The 22271-nt window shown below is 32.4% G+C and overlaps 1 protein-coding gene and 1 long non-coding RNA gene across 3 annotated transcripts in view; one reads left to right on the top strand and one right to left on the bottom strand.

Moving 5' to 3' along the window:
* The window catches only part of LOC130665805 (uncharacterized), a 31402-nt gene extending 16541 nt beyond the window's left edge, over positions 1-14861 (bottom strand). The window contains exon 1 of the long non-coding RNA XR_008989592.1: positions 14723-14861. This is a non-coding gene — a long non-coding RNA (uncharacterized LOC130665805). The remainder of the gene's footprint in view (positions 1-14722) is intronic.
* Positions 14862-15104: 243 nt separating this feature from the next.
* On the top strand, positions 15105-21933 carry LOC130665800 (polycomb group protein Pc). 2 transcript variants are annotated; one of them, XM_057466391.1, is made up of 4 exons: positions 15105-15570; positions 17893-18060; positions 18139-18606; positions 18677-21931. In XM_057466391.1, the coding sequence occupies exons 1-4, from the start codon at positions 15511-15513 to the stop codon at positions 19367-19369; spliced, it is 1389 nt and encodes a 462-aa protein (XP_057322374.1). In that variant the 5' UTR covers positions 15105-15510; the 3' UTR covers positions 19370-21931. The 2 variants fall into 2 exon arrangements, with proteins under 2 accessions (XP_057322374.1, XP_057322373.1); XM_057466390.1 differs by having other exon boundaries at positions 17893-18606; positions 18677-21933.
* Positions 21934-22271: the final 338 nt, after the last annotated feature.

Consider the following 22271-nt stretch of genomic DNA (forward strand, 5'->3'; position numbering starts at 1 on the left):
AAATTCAAACGTCTTCAGTCAAATTGAACCTTCTGATATCGTATGTCAATAGCCTAATAATTATATTGCAGTAATTTGATCCGTTTTTCCATTATTTAAGTCAGCGCGCGGCGCTATCGCGTACCTTAGAAATACATCACTTTTGTTTTAAAACTCAATTTTTCATCATTAATTTTTGTTTAATATTCAACCTGATAAGTAAAGAATAATTACAAACCATCAATGATACTAAACCTATTGAATAATATACTGAAATTCATAAGATTCATAAAAAATACATAAGCTATATTTTTTTTTTGGGCTCGCAAACTAACCATTCTTCGAGTATTTGCCTCGTTCTCAGAGAAAGAAAATGCTTTTCGACACCCAAACAATACTAAGTTTTCTAAAAAATAGTATCAAAATATTCTTGAAGATACAAGAGATAAAATGGCAGCTATCGAAATATGAGGAACCTTTGGTATTTAAAAAAATCCTTGAACAAATGAAACCGAAAAGTATCCAAGTATAGATTTGTGAATGACCCGACTTGGTCGATGCGGCATACAAAATGGAAGGACCCACACAAGTCGGGTCTGGAAAAGATTTAAAGACCCAAATCAATAAATTAGTAATAGCCTCAGGCACAGAATACAGTCCCGTCACAAAAGCAACTCAGTTTAAAACGTTAAACCTTTTAAATTTCAGTCGTTCTAAAACAATAGGAATTTTTTCAAGGAATTATTTAGTTTTCTACTCGCTCTGTAGGCGTCAACAAAACTATTTAGCTAATTTAAGAATTCTTATTCCGTATTTAACTACTCGAAGTCAGTGAGTAGATGTAATTGTGGAAATATGAGTGTAGGCTTCTAGCTTGGCTGCATTTATTAGTCCGCGTTATTGTTGCTCTAATAACACAGAGTAGAGAACATAGTGTACTATACTATAATTCGAGCTTAACGATAGTGCAAACAGAGTAAGATAACGAGAATATATGGTCTAGTAGTATTGTACGCTGTAAACACTCACAAATATGTATACAACCGTTTTATTCAGTTTCGTTGGATATACAACTCGATTACTTTCATATGTAATTTTTATTCGCCGTAAATTAATTGATAAACAAACGATTCAAGTAGAGTACTCACATTGTACACAAACGCTTATCTTCGCAAACAGGAATCCAATACTAAAATTTTCCGCTTGTTTTCAATTGAAAAGTAAATGTTTTTTGTACTGAAATTTTCTCATTCCATAGTTACTGAATTGCTGAATTTCCAATACTTTAACAACAAAAACATGAATATTCGCATAGAACCAATAAAATTGTGATGATTAATTTACAAGCTCTCTAAAAACGAATGTGAAAATCACTATTTGGCAGTGAAGTCACTATTTTCACTATTTCAAATTTGAAAGACAGAATACATCGACATGTATTGTTTTCGGTGTACATTTCAATGATTATTTGAATGTGAAGAATAAGCTCTCTAAATACTTTTACCTCGACGTCTACGGGAAAAAGAAACGTTTTTTTATGAACATTTTATTCACAACGGACAAGAACGTGCAGTATCTTTCAGAGACGTTTGCTCAAAGATACACACGATGCACCGAGCGCATAAATACATTGGCTGCATGTTAATGCTCACACTCGTGGTCGTGCTTCGAGATCTACAGGATAGGGAAATATCTACTCACATTATATATGTATATATATATATTTATTTTTTTATTTCTTTATTTATTTATACTAATAGTTTGACATTACTTTATGAATTACGTTATTATAATCACTCTCATATGACGTCACTGTTTTCTTTAAATAAAAAAAAATAAAAGTTTTGTCATGATAAGAAATTTTTATGTACTGAAAAAAAAAAAAAATAAATAAAATAGAAAATGTGAGGATAAAAAAAAATATTATGTATTCTGAGAATTACGTCAATAGATCGATAAGTCAATGATTACGCTGGCGGAACTGAGATATACAAGCCTCATTGACGGAGTAAGAGAGATAGAAAGTAGACAGCCGCCACAGTGGCGCGCGCTGGGATATTTCGTCGTTTATTTCTCGCGCCTAGTTGCTCCCTCTTTCTGTGTGTATATTTTCATATATGTGAACGTTGTGTGTGTACGTATAAATACGGCTGTATATGTACAATGCTGGCAAGGTACAGTCCCCACAAGCAACCCATCCGTTCTTGTTATCGTTCCACTCCACTCTCTAACTCTTCGTTTATCAATAGTCCGGCTACAAACAACTGTTAACGTAAAAAGAAGTGCTCACTTCTTATTATTTTCATCGTACATCAAATAATATTTATATGTTGAATATATATACTATTTATACTAGAAACATGTATATGTACTATAAAAATTCAAACAAATTTTATTTTTATTAGACTAGGAAGTTGTGATATTCGATACTAACAAGATGAAATAAAATAACAATAATGATAATTATAATGCTGCTGCATTTTTGATAATAACTGTGATAGCTTTTAATCACTCTCGGAGAAAAAAATATTGCGCCCACCACTCAACGGTATCGTGATATTCACTCTACTCGGTTGGTTATACTTTGAATACGGAAAGCGTTGATCTATCGTATCGTGATTATCGCGATCCAGGCGGATCCCGAAATCATAAGATCGTTTTGCTATAGTAACGATCCGTTGTGTTATGATAACTATCTTTTAAATCATTCTGTCAACGATACGCCAGAAATCTAAATAATTTATGTAGGCAAATACCCATAAAAAATTTGAGGTTAAAATAGATAAATTTTCAACTTTAACTTCATTACAATTTTATTTTTAGTTGGAATTAATAATCACATGTTTATAATTCTAATAAGTGTAATAAAAAATTATTATTTAATATCAAGAAATGTGAAGTAATAGAATATACGTAATTAATTGATGTAAATTTTACAGTATTTTTTACTTTCGAAGATAAATTAAAAAATTAATCGATGAAAAAAATAAATTCTTGCGCATTAAATATATAATACGTATTTTTTCATCGTCGTTGTGTGCGCTTTAAAGAACTAATAATTTTATAAATAAACACTGTATAACAACTTCGCATTTGTTCCTTGCAAGAGATGAGTTATAAAGTTTAATAACTTGGTTATATGAGTGGTGGCGCTTGAGAAGTAGATCGCGATAATAATCACGATCCGTTTTGGTACGATATGGATACATTAACTGACGATCACTCTACATTTACGTATATTTACAATCCGTAGGATCATTATAAGAAGTTTCTAGTGTTTCGTTCATATCGATATATATATTGTGGTAGTAACAATAACTCAAATCGCTGTTATAAAGATCTTACATATATAGCATATATCGGTATTTATTATCGTGAAAATCAAGTAACAATTTAGTACTAATCACGATACAACTGTCGCTATCCGTTGGTTATAACCAAGCGATAAGCGCAATATTTTTTTCTCCGTGCTAATACGTTATCTACAATATGACCAAAAGTAATGAATCTAACAGAAATAAATAAATTATTATTGACGTTGTGACATAAGACTATAATTCTGCGGTGAATTCCGATCTTTTTGAATTGGACTATACATATCTTGAATTTATTAAGAGTGTTTTTATTATAATAACTCGGCATAGTAAATTTATTATGAAAAAAATTATCGTAAAGTTATGATAAAAAATTTTTAAATCGTAAATAGCATTCAATTATTTTTTAAACGCTGAATTAACTATGACGTTAATAGCGGAATGATGAGGTATAGATACGTACACCTATCCACAAAACTTTTATGTGTCCACTATTCAACTAGTTGTGGAATTAATTACTATATTGTAAGCGTCAGAAGACGTATTTTTCACTTTGTTCGAGGAAAACTATACACTTTCAACAAAATGAAGGTGGCGTATCATCAATCTGATTGAAAAAATAGTATTCGCTGTAAGTGTGCACGTTTCGCAATTCAATGAAATTACACTTCCTATTAATTGTATAGATTTCCGAGTATTGATGACTGTGCAAACGAAATTTTCTTATGATGACGATATATTTTTAGTACATGAAGAGAAATATGAGATGAAGCTCAAGTTTTCCAGATCAAGGGTTCTACTTACTTAGCTAAGTAATCGCTTTACGAAAAACCAAATTTTGAATCTTCACACGGCCAACATTTTTCTACATACGTAAGAAGGAGTTTCTAACAATTTGATGTTCCAACCACACTGACTATTACCAATATTTACCTATAAACTTATCTCACTAAATGGTGATGTTAAACACCATGACTAAAATACTGCACATAATAATCATAACATGATCCAATTGCTAAAACACGAATGCGATTGTTGCTACTAGAAATTTTTGACTCCAGCAGTTCAGCACACGGAAAAAAATCGGCTGTAATTACCGATTAGTGGTCAGCAACCAATACTGGCTAAAATTCAGAGGGGGCTACCGATTACACCAATTGTGGTTACTGATTACAGATCAGGTGTGGTTCCTACCGATTTCGTCAATCACACTCTAAAACCAAGTGTGTAGTCGAAATTAACACACTTGTCGAATAACATTGAAACGCCATAAGCAATCTATAGGTTTTTAACACACCGTGAAACGTGTTTTAAGTGACTACAAAAAACTATAGTTTTGTTTATGGCCTTAAACACAGAACACGTTTAATATGTGTTAAAATAATACACTTGTAACACACTTGGTTTTAGAGTGCATGGTCCCCAATTTCACTAGTAATTATAACCAATTTCTATTCAGTAACAGCGACCTTCGGAATTGCTAATTGTAATCGGTAGCCCTTATTAACGAATTGAATTTGTCATTTCGATCTTTTTTTTTCATTCGTCGGATTGCATTATTATGCAATTATGCGCAATTATATAGCACGTGATGCCTAATACTTAACAAACAAGAAATTCTGCTTGACAAGGTTGACAGTACATTTTCAATTTAGTTTAGTCAACTTGTGAAAGTAGGTTTGGTTCTCTCTTCAGTTCATTGAACCGCTTTGAGACTTAAAACATTCTATAACTCATACATAGAGATTTTTTATCCATTCACTGCTTAATAAAAATTTTCAGAACTGATTGAAAAAATTATTTGTTATTGGTCAGTACGTCACGATTTACGTTTTGAGTCATGGGGGGCAAATGTGCGTTGTAAGTGCACCTATGAAATTCTAAACTTAGTATATCTCAGAATATAAAAGTATTAAACAAGATTCTTATTCATACATAAGAACTTTTTATCATAAAAACGAAAATACTATCTCGGGCTGAAACCAAATAAATCTTCTTAGTATTTGTAAATTTTTCAACTAAGGAAAATTCCTAACATTAAAATACGGTCACTTTATACAATAAAACTTTCTTCTTAATAATATTCTTAGTATTTTTTCTTGAGTTAAATCCAACAAAATTTGAACAAACGATTTACTCACTAAAATTTTTATAACCCACAGAAGTTTTAAAGTTTCAAAGGAAATTCTTTTGTGTACTAAGCAAGGACAGCAGAAATTTATATAGACAGGCTTTAAGGTCAAAATGTCGTCAGCCTAATATACAAATACACGTGTAACAAGTCTATACTGGTTACAGTAAACGCGCAGGGGTTCATTAAACAAAGAAAGCTGTCACCACTGTTATTTACTTAGGATAATTTCCAAATTTACAGGAAAGTAAAAGTAATAAAAACTAATTGACCGTATAGTAGTTCTAAATTTGTAAATATATACATATATTTATGAAGTCTTTACTACTTTACTAACCATTATTTTTATCTACCATTTTAATTATTTTTTAATAGACAAAACATTAAAGTTTTAGGCTAAAAATAATGATGATTCATTCGAGCCTATTGAAGAAAATGTTCTTTTTTTAAACTAAATTCCAACAATTGATACGACCGTAGATTTATGATTAAACAAAAATTTTTGTTTCTTGTTTTTCAAACTTAAACTACAACCTGCTAATGAATAATAAGTATAATTTGTATGATACATTTAATACAGGTGTTAGAGGTAAACTCTATAGCATATGTAGTATTTAATTAGTTGAATCAGTTTTTCAGATCTGACGGTAAATATAAAACTATAAGTCAAAATATTCTTATTAGAACACATCACAAAATTTTACACTACGATAGAGCTTTACCTTAAAAATATCGCGCTACTAATTCTAAAAAGACTTATATTTTTATACACAGTAAAAAATATTGTGTATCTGTGTTAAAAACGGTCCGTGTTAAATTTTTTGTGTTGATTATTTTGTGTCAAATCAACACAATTCTTTGTGTTACTTTAAAATTTTCAATCGATCTCCAATTCAACACTTTAAAAGTGTTACCTAGTACAAAAATCGATATTATCAACATTTAGTAAGTGTTACTTTAAAATCAACACAAATAAAGTGTTGAAACGACAGTTGAATTGTGTTAAAAAAAATGTCTTCCTTCTATTCACGCGAGAACTGCCATTAAGCATCAGTTTTGCTCGGTTAGTTATTATTTTTGTGACATTGATTTTATTTATTTCCAATTGGACATGAAAAAATTAAGTTGACAAAGTTCATGATTCGTATAGTTTAAAAAAAAAAAAAAATATTTAAAAAATTGCATCTGTGGCTTTTTTACTTTTCTACGCGCGCACATTATTATTATTTATTTTTTTTCGTAATTTATTTCTTGATAAAAAAATTCAAAAATTGTTAACTGTCTGCTAACTTTAGGATTATGTTTACTATCACAAAACAGTTCAGTGTTAAATAATAATTGTTGACATTTTTGATAACCTAAAAATAATCCATATGGTACAAGTATAAAAGTTAAAATTTTTTTTGTGTCACCATTAACATTTAAAAAGTATTTAAGTTACTTCTTCTATTACTCGAATTTTGTGTTGAAATTTTAACACAAATTTTGTGTTGAAATTCAACACAAATAGTCTGTGTTGAAAAATAACACAAATATTGTGTGGACCGTTTCTAACACCCAGATTGTGTTGATTTTAACACAATATTTTTTACTGTGTACGCTCTTTTAGCTGTAGCTTTCAAGTTTAAAGCCAAAAGGGCGTATTATTTTTTTTTGTTGCCCATCGTTTTTTAGACTTTATTCTATAGCTAAAAATTGAAAAAGAAATTTTGAAAGCCAAAAGGGCACTTAGCTTAATTATACGTTTTTTTAGCTTTCAAAATTTTTTTTTCCAATTTTCAGCTTTAGAATAAGTCTACAACTAACCGGGCTTTTGGCCAAGTGGTCTAAGGCATATGACTCTAGATCGTTCGGACAAATTAAATCGGCCAGGCGCTATGGGTTCGAACCTCAGTGAGTGCAAATATGAATTTTTCACAAAAGCGTGAACTCTATTGGCCCATCGACTTTCACTAAATTGGTTGAGTATCAAATCGCGTCGATTATATTTCATGGTATGTTACTTTTATAAAGTACTTAGCACAGGTGAACCTAAATTTATACGAAGGTTGTTCGAAGAAGAGAATCCTGAAATCAGAAGATCTGATAGGCTAGCCATAAAAAATAAAAGTCAAAACTTTAAACTACCAAACTTCGCTACAATTTTTTATGAGCGCTCGTTTGTTGTTTCTTCAATACGACTTTGGAAGTAGCTACCGGTTGATATTTCAAATTCGTGTAGTTTGGAAGTTTTTGAAAATAAAATTTTTGATTTTCTATTAAAACTTGATGAGGTAGACGGTAGTTATAAATTGGCTATAAATTACTGTACTTTAATTATTCAATTATTCGATTTGATGACGATTCTGTAGTACTTATGTAATATATTTATCTTGTATATAATTGTTGCCATTCGGCTTATGCCTTGGCATTAAAAAAATCTAAATAAATAAATAAAAAAAAATATTGCCCTAAAATTGTTCCAACGCCGAAATCACAATCCCATGTCCCCACGTTCTACACGCAACAGTTAATTAGTCACTGATGTCCCTGGCAGTGAGGGCGACTTTAAATAAAATAAAAAAAAGTCTACAATATGATCAGCAATAAAAAAAATGATATGTCTTTTTGGCTTCAAACTTAGTAACTAAAGCTAAAGGGGCGTATAAAAATATAAGTCCTTTTGGAATTAGTGACGCGATATATATTCCATATGAACGTATTATTATTCCACAACATTCTCAAACGATTCGTGTTTCTAATAGTAAAAACTTGAATATTATGTTCGTAAAATACCATGCACTTAAAATTACGGCTTCCAAAATCCTGACGCGAACGTAGTAGGATCGCCAATTTTATGATTACCCATCCAGACGTTTTAGGTGTGGTTTTTGTATGCGGTATACTACGTATATTACTGCGTATACCTATATTATAACCAATCTATACTTATAAACTTTACAGTTTCTTTGGTAATAAAAATCCGGTATTGTATACAAATACATGAAACGTTAGCTTTGCTAAAACATTGATTTTTTCGTAGCAGTTAATATTTAAACAATTGGGTTTTACATGTAGTCCATGCATATAAAGTTACTGTAAGTTAGACGGACCTTGATCAGGTTATAAAGCAAAAGCTTATTTTTGATTTTATGTCCTAAGCAAAGAAAGGCCCATGTTCTGAGAATGTATTCTTCGTCATAAATTATGTCTGCTCACCGTAATAAACGGTAAGTAATTACAGAGATGAAAATTTAATAGTTGTGAAAACATATAGATTTACAAATAATTTTTGTCATCGATCCATTAAAAGTAAACCATAAAAGAATTAGAATTATGACCTAATATATAAAAACTAATACATATTGACAAAGTAATCAATAATGTATAAATAAAAGCCAGCTCATATAAAATTAAAAAAGTCTGCACTTGATAAAAACGATATTCATTTTAAGAGAGTATACTCTCAAAAATAAAACTTGATTTAGACTTGGTTTACCAAGTCGAAATTTGGAGCCGTTTTTCACAAGACAAACTCGACTTTTTTTACGGAGGTATGAAATATATTAAGTTTTCGCCTTGGTTTAGACTTAACTGGCTTACTTAGTCACGATTTAAGACGAAAAAGTTGAAATCAAGTCGAAATTGACTTGGTTTAGACTTATTCGACTTAAATTTTAAGACGAAAAAGTCAAGATCAAGTCGAAATTGACCTGGTTTAGACTTATTCTACTTAAAATGAAAGGCGAAAAAGTCTAAATCAAGTCGAAACTGACTTGATGTAGACTTATTGGACTTAAATTATAAGTCGAAAAAGTCAGAACTAAGGTGAAATAATTTTTATCTATTAAGGCGAAAGTAAGGCGAATAAATGACTTTTTTTCGACTTGGTTTAGCAAGTCAAAAGTAATGTGAATGACTATCGTGCTCAAAGTAAAGACGAATAAGTTGAAACTACGATGAAAAAAGTTCAAAAAGTTGAAAAAAATTAAATTTAAGTCGAAAAAGTCGAGATCTTATCAAAAAATCGTCGGCAAGTCGATAACTTCAAAAGAAAATAAGGCGAAGCGAGCCTGAATCAAGTTTTATTTTTGACCCGGTTAGAGAAAAGAGACATCAGTAATGCTAACTTTCAATTTGAAATATTTTAATAACTACTCCAGCTATGAACTTGAAATTTTATAGTTAGGCATGACAAATGGTTTAGAATAATTTGTAAAAAAAATCACATCGATATCTTCAGTAGTTATTGAGAAACAACATGGTCGTTTTGGCTGAAGAAATGATTATATTCAAATACTAGCGCCGTAGCAACCAAACTACATGTGCGCGCGTCCCTTTTTTCCTTCTGTTCACTCTCATCACCATTCACAGCATATACATCCATGTATAGATATATATATTTTTTTTTAGGTTCACAGTAAACTCATCTCATTTCTTTGCTTATCCACGAGTATTAAAAGATTTGTGAAAACACATCTAGTACTTTCGCTTCATACATCAGAATAAAAGTTGTAAATGACAAAAACAATTCAATTAAGAACAAGAAACACAAAGTGTAATTATAATCCCAAATATATTTTATGATAGAAAAATGTTATGACAGCCACTTAAGTAGTCTGTAAGACCCAAAGGAACCCAAGAAAGTAGCTGTCAGTATAGTTTTCTGTTGCAAGTCCCCAAAATATTTTTTTGAAGATGCTGAGAATTCTTATTTGTGGTTTCCTGGGTACTAGACATGTTTTTTTTTGACATGAAATGTTTTCGATACGGTTTAATTTTTTTATTTTACGTTTTGAAAGGTTGTATCTACGATTTACGATTACGCAAGTCTTATTTACGTTTTCGTACGTCAACTACGTCTTTAATACGTTTTCCCGTTCATTTACGTCTTCCCCGAGTCGAAAAATAATTCCGGTTTTAGACCTCGAATGAAAGACTTTGAGGTTTGCCTCAGTTTGTCCTCACCATTTAAAATTCATATAAATCTGAGATGAGGTAAGTCTTATTTTGTGCGACTTTTGTCCTATTTAGGCGTACATGAGGTTAACCTCATGTATATATTTCTTATCGATGAGACCAATATAAGGTTAATCTCACGTATAGTTCTTGTGGATGAGACCCAGATGAGGTTAACTTCACGTATATATTTCTGATGGTTGAGACTGAGGTTTGTCTTGAGTATATTTTTTTCCTTTGATCAAAGGTGGAATTTACGTTTTTAACGTCTAGCAGTACGTTCAATCTACGATTTAAATTTTGACTCGGGAGAGATCATATAGTGGAGCGTGGGGCAAAATGGGCTGACATTTATATTACATATAAGCCCTAATTTCTTAAGGGGCCCATTTTGCCCCACTCTCCCCTATTTATCATATATAATCCAAGTTACGAAATGTAAAGAGCCACTCCCTGTAAATCTTTCGTTGTTCGAAGTTTGTACGCATCATTCACAAAATCATGAGATATTTCATCAGCTCAGATCTATAAATCCACGATCGAACTCAATTGACCTTTTATTCTCAAGCGTTTAGCGCAAAAGGTTTAAATACGTTTCGTTCAGTTTACAGATACTATTTTTACTCAATATTTTAAAAGTAAAATTAGTCTATCGCAAATATATCGAATATAAGATTCAGATTATCTCAACCGCGAATAAGACTTTCTGCAGACTACTCAGCGAGCATACAGTGGTCTTGGCGTCTATTGTTGCGTGACGATTCGGATGTTCGGCAATTTACTGAGCTATTTTAAGAACGTCATCGACACTATACTCACTCGAGCATTCTCTGCACAGACATCAGATGACTGTAGTTGTTAATTCGTCTAGATAATTATGCATTGTAATGTTTTGCACGTACTTTTTACACAACTACATATATATTAACTAGAATGGTTATACTGTAAGACATATATATATCATTACATACTTAAACGTATTTATATAAACGAACTAACGAAAAAGGTATTGGAATGTAAGATAATATATACGAGAAAAAAAAATACGATAACGCGCAAAAACACTCAGTATTTTTTTTTTTCATTTAAAGTCAGGTTATAAAGCAACGGCATTCTCGTAATTTTATGCTGACATCAACAGAGTAGTGGTGTAGTGTCAGTTCGAAGAAATCACTTAAAGAAATGGCAAATACATACATCCATCCATATATATTCGTATGTATGTATATATATTCGAAGGCCGATTATTGAGTCGTGATTATTTCACGGTACGTGATTCGTGATGTGGTCCTTGAGGTCACGCAATATCTTTTATAAACAACTGACTCAAAAGAATAAGAAGCGTATACTAAAAAATTTACATCATCCATTAGAATTACTCAGCTCAGATATTGTTATGTAACGTTATACTCTTAGTTAGTCAACTAGAGCTTTTATAAAAAAAACCTCCAACACCAAAATGGTTCTAGTAAATCTAAAATATCCTCGGAAGAATTTAAAAAGAGATGAGAAAGACGAGGGTTAAATTGGCTCTGGCTGGTTGATAAAACGATTGATTGTCCATCGAGAAGGTAAGACAAGAATACAGAGATGAAGAGAATCTGCCGAAAGGTCTCGAAGAAAAGAGTAGGAGGTACAAGAGACCAGAAGAAAAACAGGCGGGATGAGATACTAAAACGGTTGTAAACGACGCTGGTGGGATATTGCATTTAGGAAGAGGGGCAGGCAGAATCCAAAGGATCCTACACAGTAGAAATATCCCAGTATATATTGTAGTACATATATAGTATAAGGTAGAAGCCTTTCATGGAGAGTACGAGAGACGCGAACCCCAACACTCTTGGGAGAGGTGAAAAAAATAAAAAATAATGAAAGAAAAAAAACGGCAAACGAGAGAGCTGTAGCCGGGGTATTGGGGGAAAGGGAGCGCAACAGAGACGAAATCAACTGCGTAGTGTTGTAGAGAGAAGCGGCATCGTCGCACGAGGCTCCGGGGCCAGGATATTTCAATACCGACAGTCGGAAGAGGGGAAAGCTCCCTTCTCTTGCTCTGTCATGATCGTGTCTTTCTCTTTTACTCTTGTTCAGCATCGTATATATGCATACATACATATACATAAAAATGTATATATATATATATATATGTATACATATATACGTTATACAAGTTCCCCTCCCGCAGAGAGCGCCCGAGGCCAACAGAACCCTCGAGCCGATACGACATACGTTAAAACGTTGCGCCAGAGCACAAACCAGACCTGTGGCACACAACTCCGTTGTTATTCGGGTCTTGTGTTGTGTGTTATATACGTACTATATACAGTGAGCAACGGAGCGAAGTGAAGTGGAGTGAAGAGAGCGGGAATGAATTTGTAGGGTTGATGTCGAGGACGTCGAGGTCATCAAAGGGAGAACGGGGAAGAGTACAGCGCTCGGAACGGTCTAGTGTCTGTTGAAAAGCGTCAACGCCCACTCGCGAAGAGACGCCGTGGGTTGTCGCTCAGCTCTAATTGGTTTAAACCCACAGAGTGGGGGTAAATTGGCGGGGCAATGAGCCTCAGCAGCCAATGGAACCTCGTGCAGCTGGTTTTTATTTAAGTATTTATGCCAAAGGACGGAAGAACGGGACGTTTGCTCGGTACTGAGGACACTCTCGTTTCGGGATCCGTTGAGGTTACACGCGTTGAGTTTCTGTCCGTATAGAGTACGAGAGAAAATACAAGTCGAGTTTGGTTAAAGGGATTTCTCGTTACGGTCGCGCGCGCGCAGTTATACCACTCGCGCAGGCTCTTGGGATTACATTTTAGTTTATGGAGTGAGTGAGTGTAAGTAAATGTGATATACGTACAAGTGTCACATACGACCTGATTGAGCGGTCTACCTTAACGCGGTACCGTCTCAGTTTATTTTATTTACTGTTAAACGAAAGTCGCGTATTGTACCGCGGCCTCGTCGCACTGCAGTGTTTATCGTGGAGGTTACCACAGTTCGCCTGTATATGTACGTATATACGTGAGTAGTGTACTCAATAAAGTGTTGCTCAGTATTACACACTGTGTGTGTGTGTGTGTGTATCTGTTCTCATTCGTCCAAGTGTTGGTGCTCGACGGTACACTCATAATACGCGGATGTGTCTGAGTGTGGGTAATACTCTTGCTGTCTCTCACAGTGTGAGTGAGTGTGACAGAACACTGCAGACTCACGGTTGAGGATACGCAGCGTTGCCGGATCTTTAAATTCAACGGCCGCGTAACTTTGTGTGCGTGCACGCGCTACAAGTAAATATACTTGTGCGTGGACATACATGTGTTGACGATTCGATTGATCGGCTTGCAAAGGATAAACCCAAAGAATAACTATTTTTACTACGGAGAGCATAAACGTCAGCGTATGACTCTCACATACTGAATATAACTAAATAACATACATACCTATTTAAGTTTATTTCCAATATATACTGTACATATATCACAATATAGCATATATGATTATCGTTGCGAGTAGTCTGGTGACATTTGGTGGGACTATCGACTAAAACTTGGCAACCTCGCGGCATCAGCGGTTGCTCTCACACACAAGGGGACTTCGGGTAGCCGGTAGACCCTTTGTCTCTCTCTGTTCAACACCGAGCTCGTCTGTCATCTCTGTCTCTTTTCTTCTATCACTTATTACCCACCACCACTACCACTCCTATAACTACTGGCATCACATCCCGTCCGTTTCACCCCTCTAACACGCCTTTGTCCCACCACTTGCTCCTCTTACACTCGTGTCGGTCTTTGTCTAGCCCCCCGAGCGTATCCCCAATCCCTCTTACACTACATCCCCACGCAACCGGGTCGGGCGAGTCCAACGAGTTTCCGAGGGGAGTTGGGCAGAATCCAAGACCAGTCCGCCGTGAACCGCAGTGTTAACTAGACGCTATATTAATATCGCTCCGTTTTTTTATTTTACCGACACCCAGCGATTTAATATCTGCTACAAGTCTTCAAACGACTATTCATTACTTGCGCATAAATATTTTTTAAAATTTTATTTGTCAGCGAATAATTAATTAACACGATCGCAACCTAGTGTATTTATCCATCGGCCATGTTCGGTGTTTACGAGACAAGGGGAAGTTGTTACTCTGACGTCACAAGACTAAACTGAACTGTCAATAGAGTGCAGCACCTCCGGAGCTCTACTATCAATACAATTTACCATCAGGTGTTACTCGCTCGGCATTTTTTATTTTATCATTGTTACTAAAAAAAAAATATTGAGAAAATAAAAATAAAAAAAAAAAAAAAAAAAAAGTGAAATTTGCCAGCAAGGATCCATGCGAAAGTTTAATAAAAACTGTCTGTCATTAACTTACTTGTGTAAAGTGGAGTTAAAATATTTTGCGTGAACACGCGGATTGGATTTTCGATAACGCGCAGCAGTGCCGCGTTAATTTAACTCCCGATGGGACGTGCGTGTCCACCTCTGGTTTTTCTCGCCGGTCTTACCACTGGTAGTTATTTTTTAATTAAAAATAATACTACTGTTACAGCAAATACTATTGCTCCTGATACTCCTACTACTTGTGCAGTAACTAAAACAACTACTACACACCATCCTGAAAACATTAACCGTTACGACGACGAGGACGACGCAGTCGTCTCACTGGTGAAATAGCCGCTCTCTCTAATCATTGGCCCCGGTGGTGCGGCACGAGCTGAGGCCAGTGCGAAAAACATTCAAATTATGTTTATTAAGTATTATCTCGAAGTAACCGCACGTGTTTAATTTAAATTTATTGCGAAATTTGAATTTCCCGCAGTGACAGTTTTTTTAAATTTTTAAATAAACACTTTGTGTTTTGGTTTTACTTAATGACCCTCAGTGCATACGTACACTCACTTGGATTACGCGTGTGTGTGGATAATAAATAGTTGGATATACATATGGTGTTACAATTAATAGTGATTAGATTTATCAAATGTGTGGATTTAATTATTGGATATGTAAATTCACGGAAGAGTGTTACGTCGATGTGACGTTTGTGAGAGTTTAAAAATTTTTGAGTTACGGATAAACAGTAAAGAAGATTTAGACATAATAATTATTTAAATTTAAAAAATATTATATATATATAGATATATATAAAGTATATTTATCAAAATGGATCTAGGAGACAGGGTTTATGCCGCTGAACGGATCACCAAGAAGAGAGAAAAGCGGGTAAGAATAATTTTTATTGTTGACGGTAGATGGCAGCAGCGGGCAGAATGTTTGCTTGTGTTTTTTTAATGCTGGTGTAGTTTTGTCCCCACCAGCGGATTATCAGGAGGAGCGAACGGAATACCTCCTTGAGTGTATTCCCCTTCTTGAATATTGCGCTCGAGAATCTACAACTTTACTCGTTAAATGCTAACGGAGAGGTTTTTTTTTTATTCTTATTTAGCTTTTCCATAACTAGATTCACGAATGACAGAAAAAAGTCTGGGCCACGAGCGTTACATCATACGATTTATGGCATGAGAACATGATCCAGAAGTTAGCGGACAGTCAACAATTTTTGGATTTTTTTTTCACCAAATCAATTGCAAAAAAAAAAAAAAAAAAATGCACATGTAGAAAATAAAAAAATCTACAAGTGCAGTTTTTCAAAAAATTTTTTTTTTTATAATTTATCATTTTTTTTTAATTCCAAAAATTATTTGACGTTTGCTAACTTCAGTATCATCATAAGATGATCCAGAAGTTAGCAGACAATCAACAATTTTTGAATTTTTTTTTTACTAAATCAATTGCAAAAAAAAAAACTAAAAAAATGCACATGTAGAAAATAAAAAAATCTACAAGTGCAATTTTTCAAAATATTTTTTTTTTTATAATTTATCATTTTTTTTTAATTTCAAAAATTATTTGACGTTTGCTAACTTCAGTATCATCATGAGATGATCCAGAAGTTAGCAGACAATCAACAATTTTTGGATTTTTTTTTCACCAAATCAATTGCAAGAAAAAAACTAAAAAAATGCACATGTAGAAAATAAAAAAATCTACTAGTGCAATTTTTCAAAATATTTTTTTTTTTATAATGTATCATTTTTTTTAAATTCCAAAAATTATTTGACGTTTGCTAACTTCAGTATCATCATGAGAACTTGATGTTTTTTTGTATGATACTGAAGTTAGCAGACGTCTAATAATTTTTGAATTTTCTTTAGATGTTAAACTTTAAAAAAAAATATTTGAAAAAATTGCACCTGTAGTTTTTCAAATTTTCTATCAGTGCATATTTTTTGTAATGGATTTGCAGACAAAAAAATCCGAAAATTACTGATTTCAGGATCATTTTTTTGTTTCTTAAAATTTTTGATTGTAATTGGAAATGTACCGGAAAATTGGAACGTTTTTCGCGCAATAAAAATTTGACTTCTTGAAGGATAGTTCCGGAGCTCGGTGATCTCAAATTTTTGGCTGCCATCAGCATCTGTATGCTAAATATTTTAGAATTCTAATCCAGTAGATTTTTAGCGATACTGAAGTTACCCGATGTCTAAAAACTCTTTTTTCAAAATGATAAATTGAAAAAAAAAAATATTTAAAAAAATTGCACTTGTAGTCTTTTAAATTTTCTACACGTGCATTTTTTTAGTTTATTTTATTTTTAAAATTAAATGAGAGAAAAAAAATCCGGTTAATTGTCTGTCAGCTTCAGGATCATGGATTTTTTACTCCCCAATTTATGAACCTGAAGATCGGAACGTTTACTAGATGACTAGATTTCTCAAATTTTTCACATAGATGCTGGTTTGTCAGTCGAAAATGTTAGACCACCCGAAACTTCCGGAGCTATTCCTTAAGCAGTCGAATCACATAAATTAGTTCATTTTCATTGCGCGAAAAACGTTCCGATCTTCAGGTAAGATGAGACCTAGTACCCGATCATTCCCTGAATTTGTATTCTATATTTAGTAAAATTTAGTAACTACACACAAAAAAAAAAATTCTCGACTGAAGGTAAATATTCTTGATTCAAGAAAATTTTTTTGGAGACCTAAATATTCTCAGATAAAGTAGAAATCTTCTCCAACCAAGACGAATTCTCTTGGCTCAAGAAAATCTTGACTTGGTTCCCGAAAACGTTTGTCTTCAAAAATGTTTTCTTGACTCAAGATATCTGTTTTTTCTGTGTATAGATACACAAACACACACAGAAAAAAAAGTTATCTTGAGTCAAGAAAATATTTTTGAAGACAAACGTTTTCGGGAACCAAGTCAAGATTTTCTTGAGCCAAGAGAATTTGTCTTGGTTAAAAAAAATTCGTCTTGGTCGGAGAAGATTTCTACTTTATCTGAGAAAATTTAGGTCTCCAAAAAAATTTTCTTGAATCAAGAATATTTACCTTCAGTCGAGAATTTTTTTTTTTCTGTGCATGAGTGATCGGGTACTAGTTCCCTGATCAGGTATTGGGCCTCTTAGCTTCCAAAATTGTAAAATAGTAAACATTAATTAGATACTATTAAATGAGAAATGAAATATTTTGATTCCAGGGTAAGATAGAGTACTTCGTCAAATGGAAGGGATGGAGTAAAAAATACAATACATGGGAGCCAGAAGAAAATATATTGGATGTAAGGCTGATAGAGCTTTACGAAGAGAGTCAAAGGGGAGGCGACGTTGTTACAAGAAGACCCAGAAGGCGTGACACAAGATACAACGTAAGATACTGCTCTTTGTTGGATGATGAAATAGATGAAAAAGAAACAAGTACCAACGTGACTACTTTACATCAACAGGATCAGGTTTTGGCAAATCTCGTGGTTGAAGAGGAGCCTGGTGGTGATGAAAGAGCCGGTGAGGATAGTCAAGATGAAACTGGTAGTACTTCAGCAGTAGTAGCAGCACCACGTCGTTTAAATTCAGTAACAACCGCTGTTGCTGCTGCTACTGCTGATGACGATACATTACCTAGTTCACTTGATGGTCATGAGTCGCCATCACCACCAAAATTGTTGTCATCAGCCGCAGCGGCGTCATCCTTTGGCGTTGATTCCGACAGTTCTAATAGCAGCGTTGACATTCCATTGTTACCAAGAAGAGAGCCCGCTGGTACCAAGAGGAAAGCCGAGGTATTGAGTAAGGAATCAGGTAAAATCGGTGTCACCATCACGACCAGTCCAAGCAGCGGAGGCGGGAGTCCACCACCACCAGCCAACAAAATACCAAGGCTACTTCCTATTAAGTCTAACTCAACACCCTATCACGTGAGCGTTATATTGTTATTTATGTCGCCTATTTTTTACAGCAGTCTAATATTTACTAATCATTTTTTAGAATCACAAATTAAACGGCAGAAGACCCTCGTCTTCGAGTGTTAAATCAACACCCGAAGAGCCTCTGCCAGCCGTACCAACTACTCCAGCACCAGCTGTACAGGACAAAAAACGACCAGAGGCTGATGTTCCTCACGGACCACCACCTTCACTACCTCGGGCACAACCTGCCCCGCTATCACCAAGAATAGACACTCCTCTAGAGCAAGTCGAGCACAAGCCCAAGAAGAGGCCGCTTGAAAAAACAGACAAGTCCAATGGTACTGTCGCAAATGGTGCCAATGGACACAAGTCTCCCAGTCCTACAGATGCGTACACCAACAACAACAGGTTAACGCCTATTGTCAATGGTCATCATGGTCACAATAATAATATTAATACTAGTATTAATAATAATAATAATAATACGAATAATAACAATAATAATAATAATAATAATAATAATAACGTTAGTAATATAAATAATAATAATAATAATAATAGTATGAGTATAAAGCAACCGGAAATAATAAAATCAGATTTGTATATTCCATTGAGTAGTCCAGGTACTGATTACTGGCACGCGAGAAACCCCGTTGCTGATCAGGTATTTATTACTGACGTGACGGTAAATCTTAAAACCGTCACTATCAGGGAATGCAAGACTGAAAAAGGATTCTTTCGTGAACGAGATCCTAAGAGCGATATTTATTAAATATAAATATAAATAAAAAAAAAAAAATATATATAAAGATACAGTCTTATTGTAAATATAAATTATTTTCACACAAATATACTTGATCATTGAACAAAGTAACGGCTATGATAATATATATATTTTTTTTTGTCAATTGATTTAAGTATTTAAATAAATATGTGGCCAGATATTAACAAAAACAAAGTAAATAATTATTTTATATGGTCTGGTTTATGGAAATAAATTAATTGGTCATAAATCAGAGCTCTGTAAATATGAGTAGGCTTGATAGTCTTTAGATTGCGGGTGATCTGGTAAATTTATATCGTAATTTTATAAATAATTATTAATTACTATTGTAAATTATATTTTTATTGTCATAAATACGCAGTTATTATTTTATTTAAACGGGTAAATTATTTGACGTGATTCTTTTTAAATTGTAAACTTGAAGGTAATATTCTTTAGTTTATTTGGCTGTTAAGAAGAATTACGTAACGTAAATTGTTTCATTTTTATTACTTTAACTAATAGATTTATTCATTAATGGGAAATAACGTTCGGGTAAATTAGCAAAGTTCATGCTAACGATTACCGATGGTTTTTTTTGTTGAAATTTAAACTGTATCCGCTTAGATGTTAAAAAAAAGGCAGTTATCGTTTGTAAATTTTTTTAAACGTAAGTTGGTTTTGCAGTTTTATTAAAGTTTGTTAGTTTTTTTTTTTATTAAAATGAGGGGCATAAATATGAAGTAGAGAATTAATAAATATTTCTTTTAATCACGTTATGTTTTTTTTTACATAATTTTAACCGCCTTGTAATATTGGGCTGAAGTTTGCCGACGTCTAATAATTTTTTAATTTTTTTTTTTTTAAAGAAATTACAAAAAAAAAATAGTTGAAAAAATTGCACATGTAGTTTTTTTAATTTTCTGAATGTGCATTTTTTTTGTAATTGAAAAAAAAAATCTAAAAATTGTTGATTGTCTGTCAGTTTTGGGATCACGTATGAGTGTGAATGCTCTGATTAAATGACTGAATTCGAGCGAATTAAAAATTTTAATTCTGTTATATTCTGTCGAATTCCGCAAAACAGAATTTAACTGAATTGAAAATTTGAATTTGAATTAAACAGAATAAAACCGATTTAAAAATTTCAAATTCGTTTTAATTCAGTTCAATTCGGATTCAGAACCAGAAATTGGAGAATTATTTTCGAATTAATCAGAATTAAACCGAATAGAATTATTTAAATTCGTTTTAATTTGGAGAAATTCTAGTTTTCCTGCCGAATTAGACAGAATTCACTTTTAAGTTAGGTACCGAATTAACAGAATTTATCTGAATTAAATAGAATTAAAAATTTTAATTCTGTTATATTCTGTCGAATTCCGCAAAACAGAATTCAACTGAATTGAAAATTTGAATTTGAATTAGAATAAAACCGATTTAAAAATTCAAAATCGTTTTAATTCAGTTCAATTCGGATTCAGAACCAGAAATTGGAGAATTATTTTCGAATTAATCAGAATTAAACCGAATAGAATTATTTAAATTCGTTTTAATTTTGACAAATTCTGGTTTTCCTGCCGAATTAGACAGCATTCATTTTTAAGTTAGGTACCGAATTAACAGAATTTATCTGAATTAAATAGAATTAAAAATTTAATTCTGTTTAATTCGATCGAATTCAGTTTAATCAGGGTGTAGCAGACAGAAAATTTCAAAATTATTAACGAATAGAGTAAATAATTAATAAAATAAAATTTTCAAAAAATGCGCATTTAAAAAATTTTCAAATTAGTGCATTTTTTTTTTAATTTACTGTTTATTTATAATTTTGAATTTGTCTGATGTCTGCCACTCGTTAATATTCACTTTCTTTTCGTTCATTTGTTATCACGGTGAGAAAGAAAAAAATAAAATAGTAGATTACATACCTAGGGCAGTAGATAAGAAAAGTCTCTGATCACATGTAAATGTTGGCCGAGGCTGACAAACATGTGGTCTAAGGCTTTCTTTTTTTACCTGCCAAGGTGCGTATACCATTTTTCTGCTCGATGGACCCGGAAAGTTGCAACTTCTTTCAGGGCAGCGGTTTCCGACCGGAGGGCAGAAAAAAATATTGTAAATTTATTTCTTTATGTTGTTATTAATATCAGTGATTTATTGATCTTTGAGATCGGAATATAAGTCTTCGTAAAGTTTAATTAAATTAATAAAAAATAATAAGCATATCTTAGAAAAAGTTTTAATACAATAACCAAATTGTTATGGAATATGTACTCAGATCATTACTATTTTTATTATTATTATTATTATTATTATTATTACTATCATTTTATTTATATAATGTGTGTAATGTACACATGCAGAACCAGTGAATCCGTGATATAGATGATTATAAATAGATATTGTACATGCTGACAAAACAGAAAAAAAAAACAACAACTGCATCTTGCTTATTTATTATCGCAAAGTTTTAGAATTATTAAAATATATTGTAATTTAATTATTTATATTTAGTACTAGAAGTTGATGGTTTTTATTTTTATTAATTATATATATATATATATATATATATATATATATATATATATATATATATATATATATATATATATATATATATATATATATATATATATATATATATATATATATATATAAATTTTTTTTTTTGTAAATAATTTACGCATTTATTTTTAAAATTTATTCAAAAACTCATTTAATTTTGAGAATATTTAATGAAATTAATTAAGTGGTCGATAAAAATATTTTGTAAAATTGTTTTAAAAATCTATGAATCAAAAAAATTTTTTATTTTATTAAAATATTCAAAATACAGTTGGACAATTTTACTCAATTATTTTTATTGATTTAATTTATAAATATGTTTTATTTTTGTAAAATAATTTAT

This window comes from Microplitis mediator, chromosome 3, assembly GCF_029852145.1.
Source record: "Microplitis mediator isolate UGA2020A chromosome 3, iyMicMedi2.1, whole genome shotgun sequence".
Taxonomy (NCBI): Eukaryota; Metazoa; Arthropoda; class Insecta; order Hymenoptera; family Braconidae; genus Microplitis; species Microplitis mediator.

Bases quoted from the DNA above. Each gene is read 5' to 3' on its own strand.
- LOC130665800 (XM_057466390.1), top strand. From the start codon at position 15,511: ATGGATCTAGGAGACAGGGTTTATGCCGCTGAACGGATCACCAAGAAG. The intron at 15,571-17,892 runs GTAAGAATAATT...TTTTGATTCCAG, and splicing joins CCAAGAAGAGAGAAAAGCGG to GGTAAGATAGAGTACTTCGT. The intron at 18,607-18,676 runs GTGAGCGTTATA...ATCATTTTTTAG, and splicing joins CTAACTCAACACCCTATCAC to AATCACAAATTAAACGGCAG.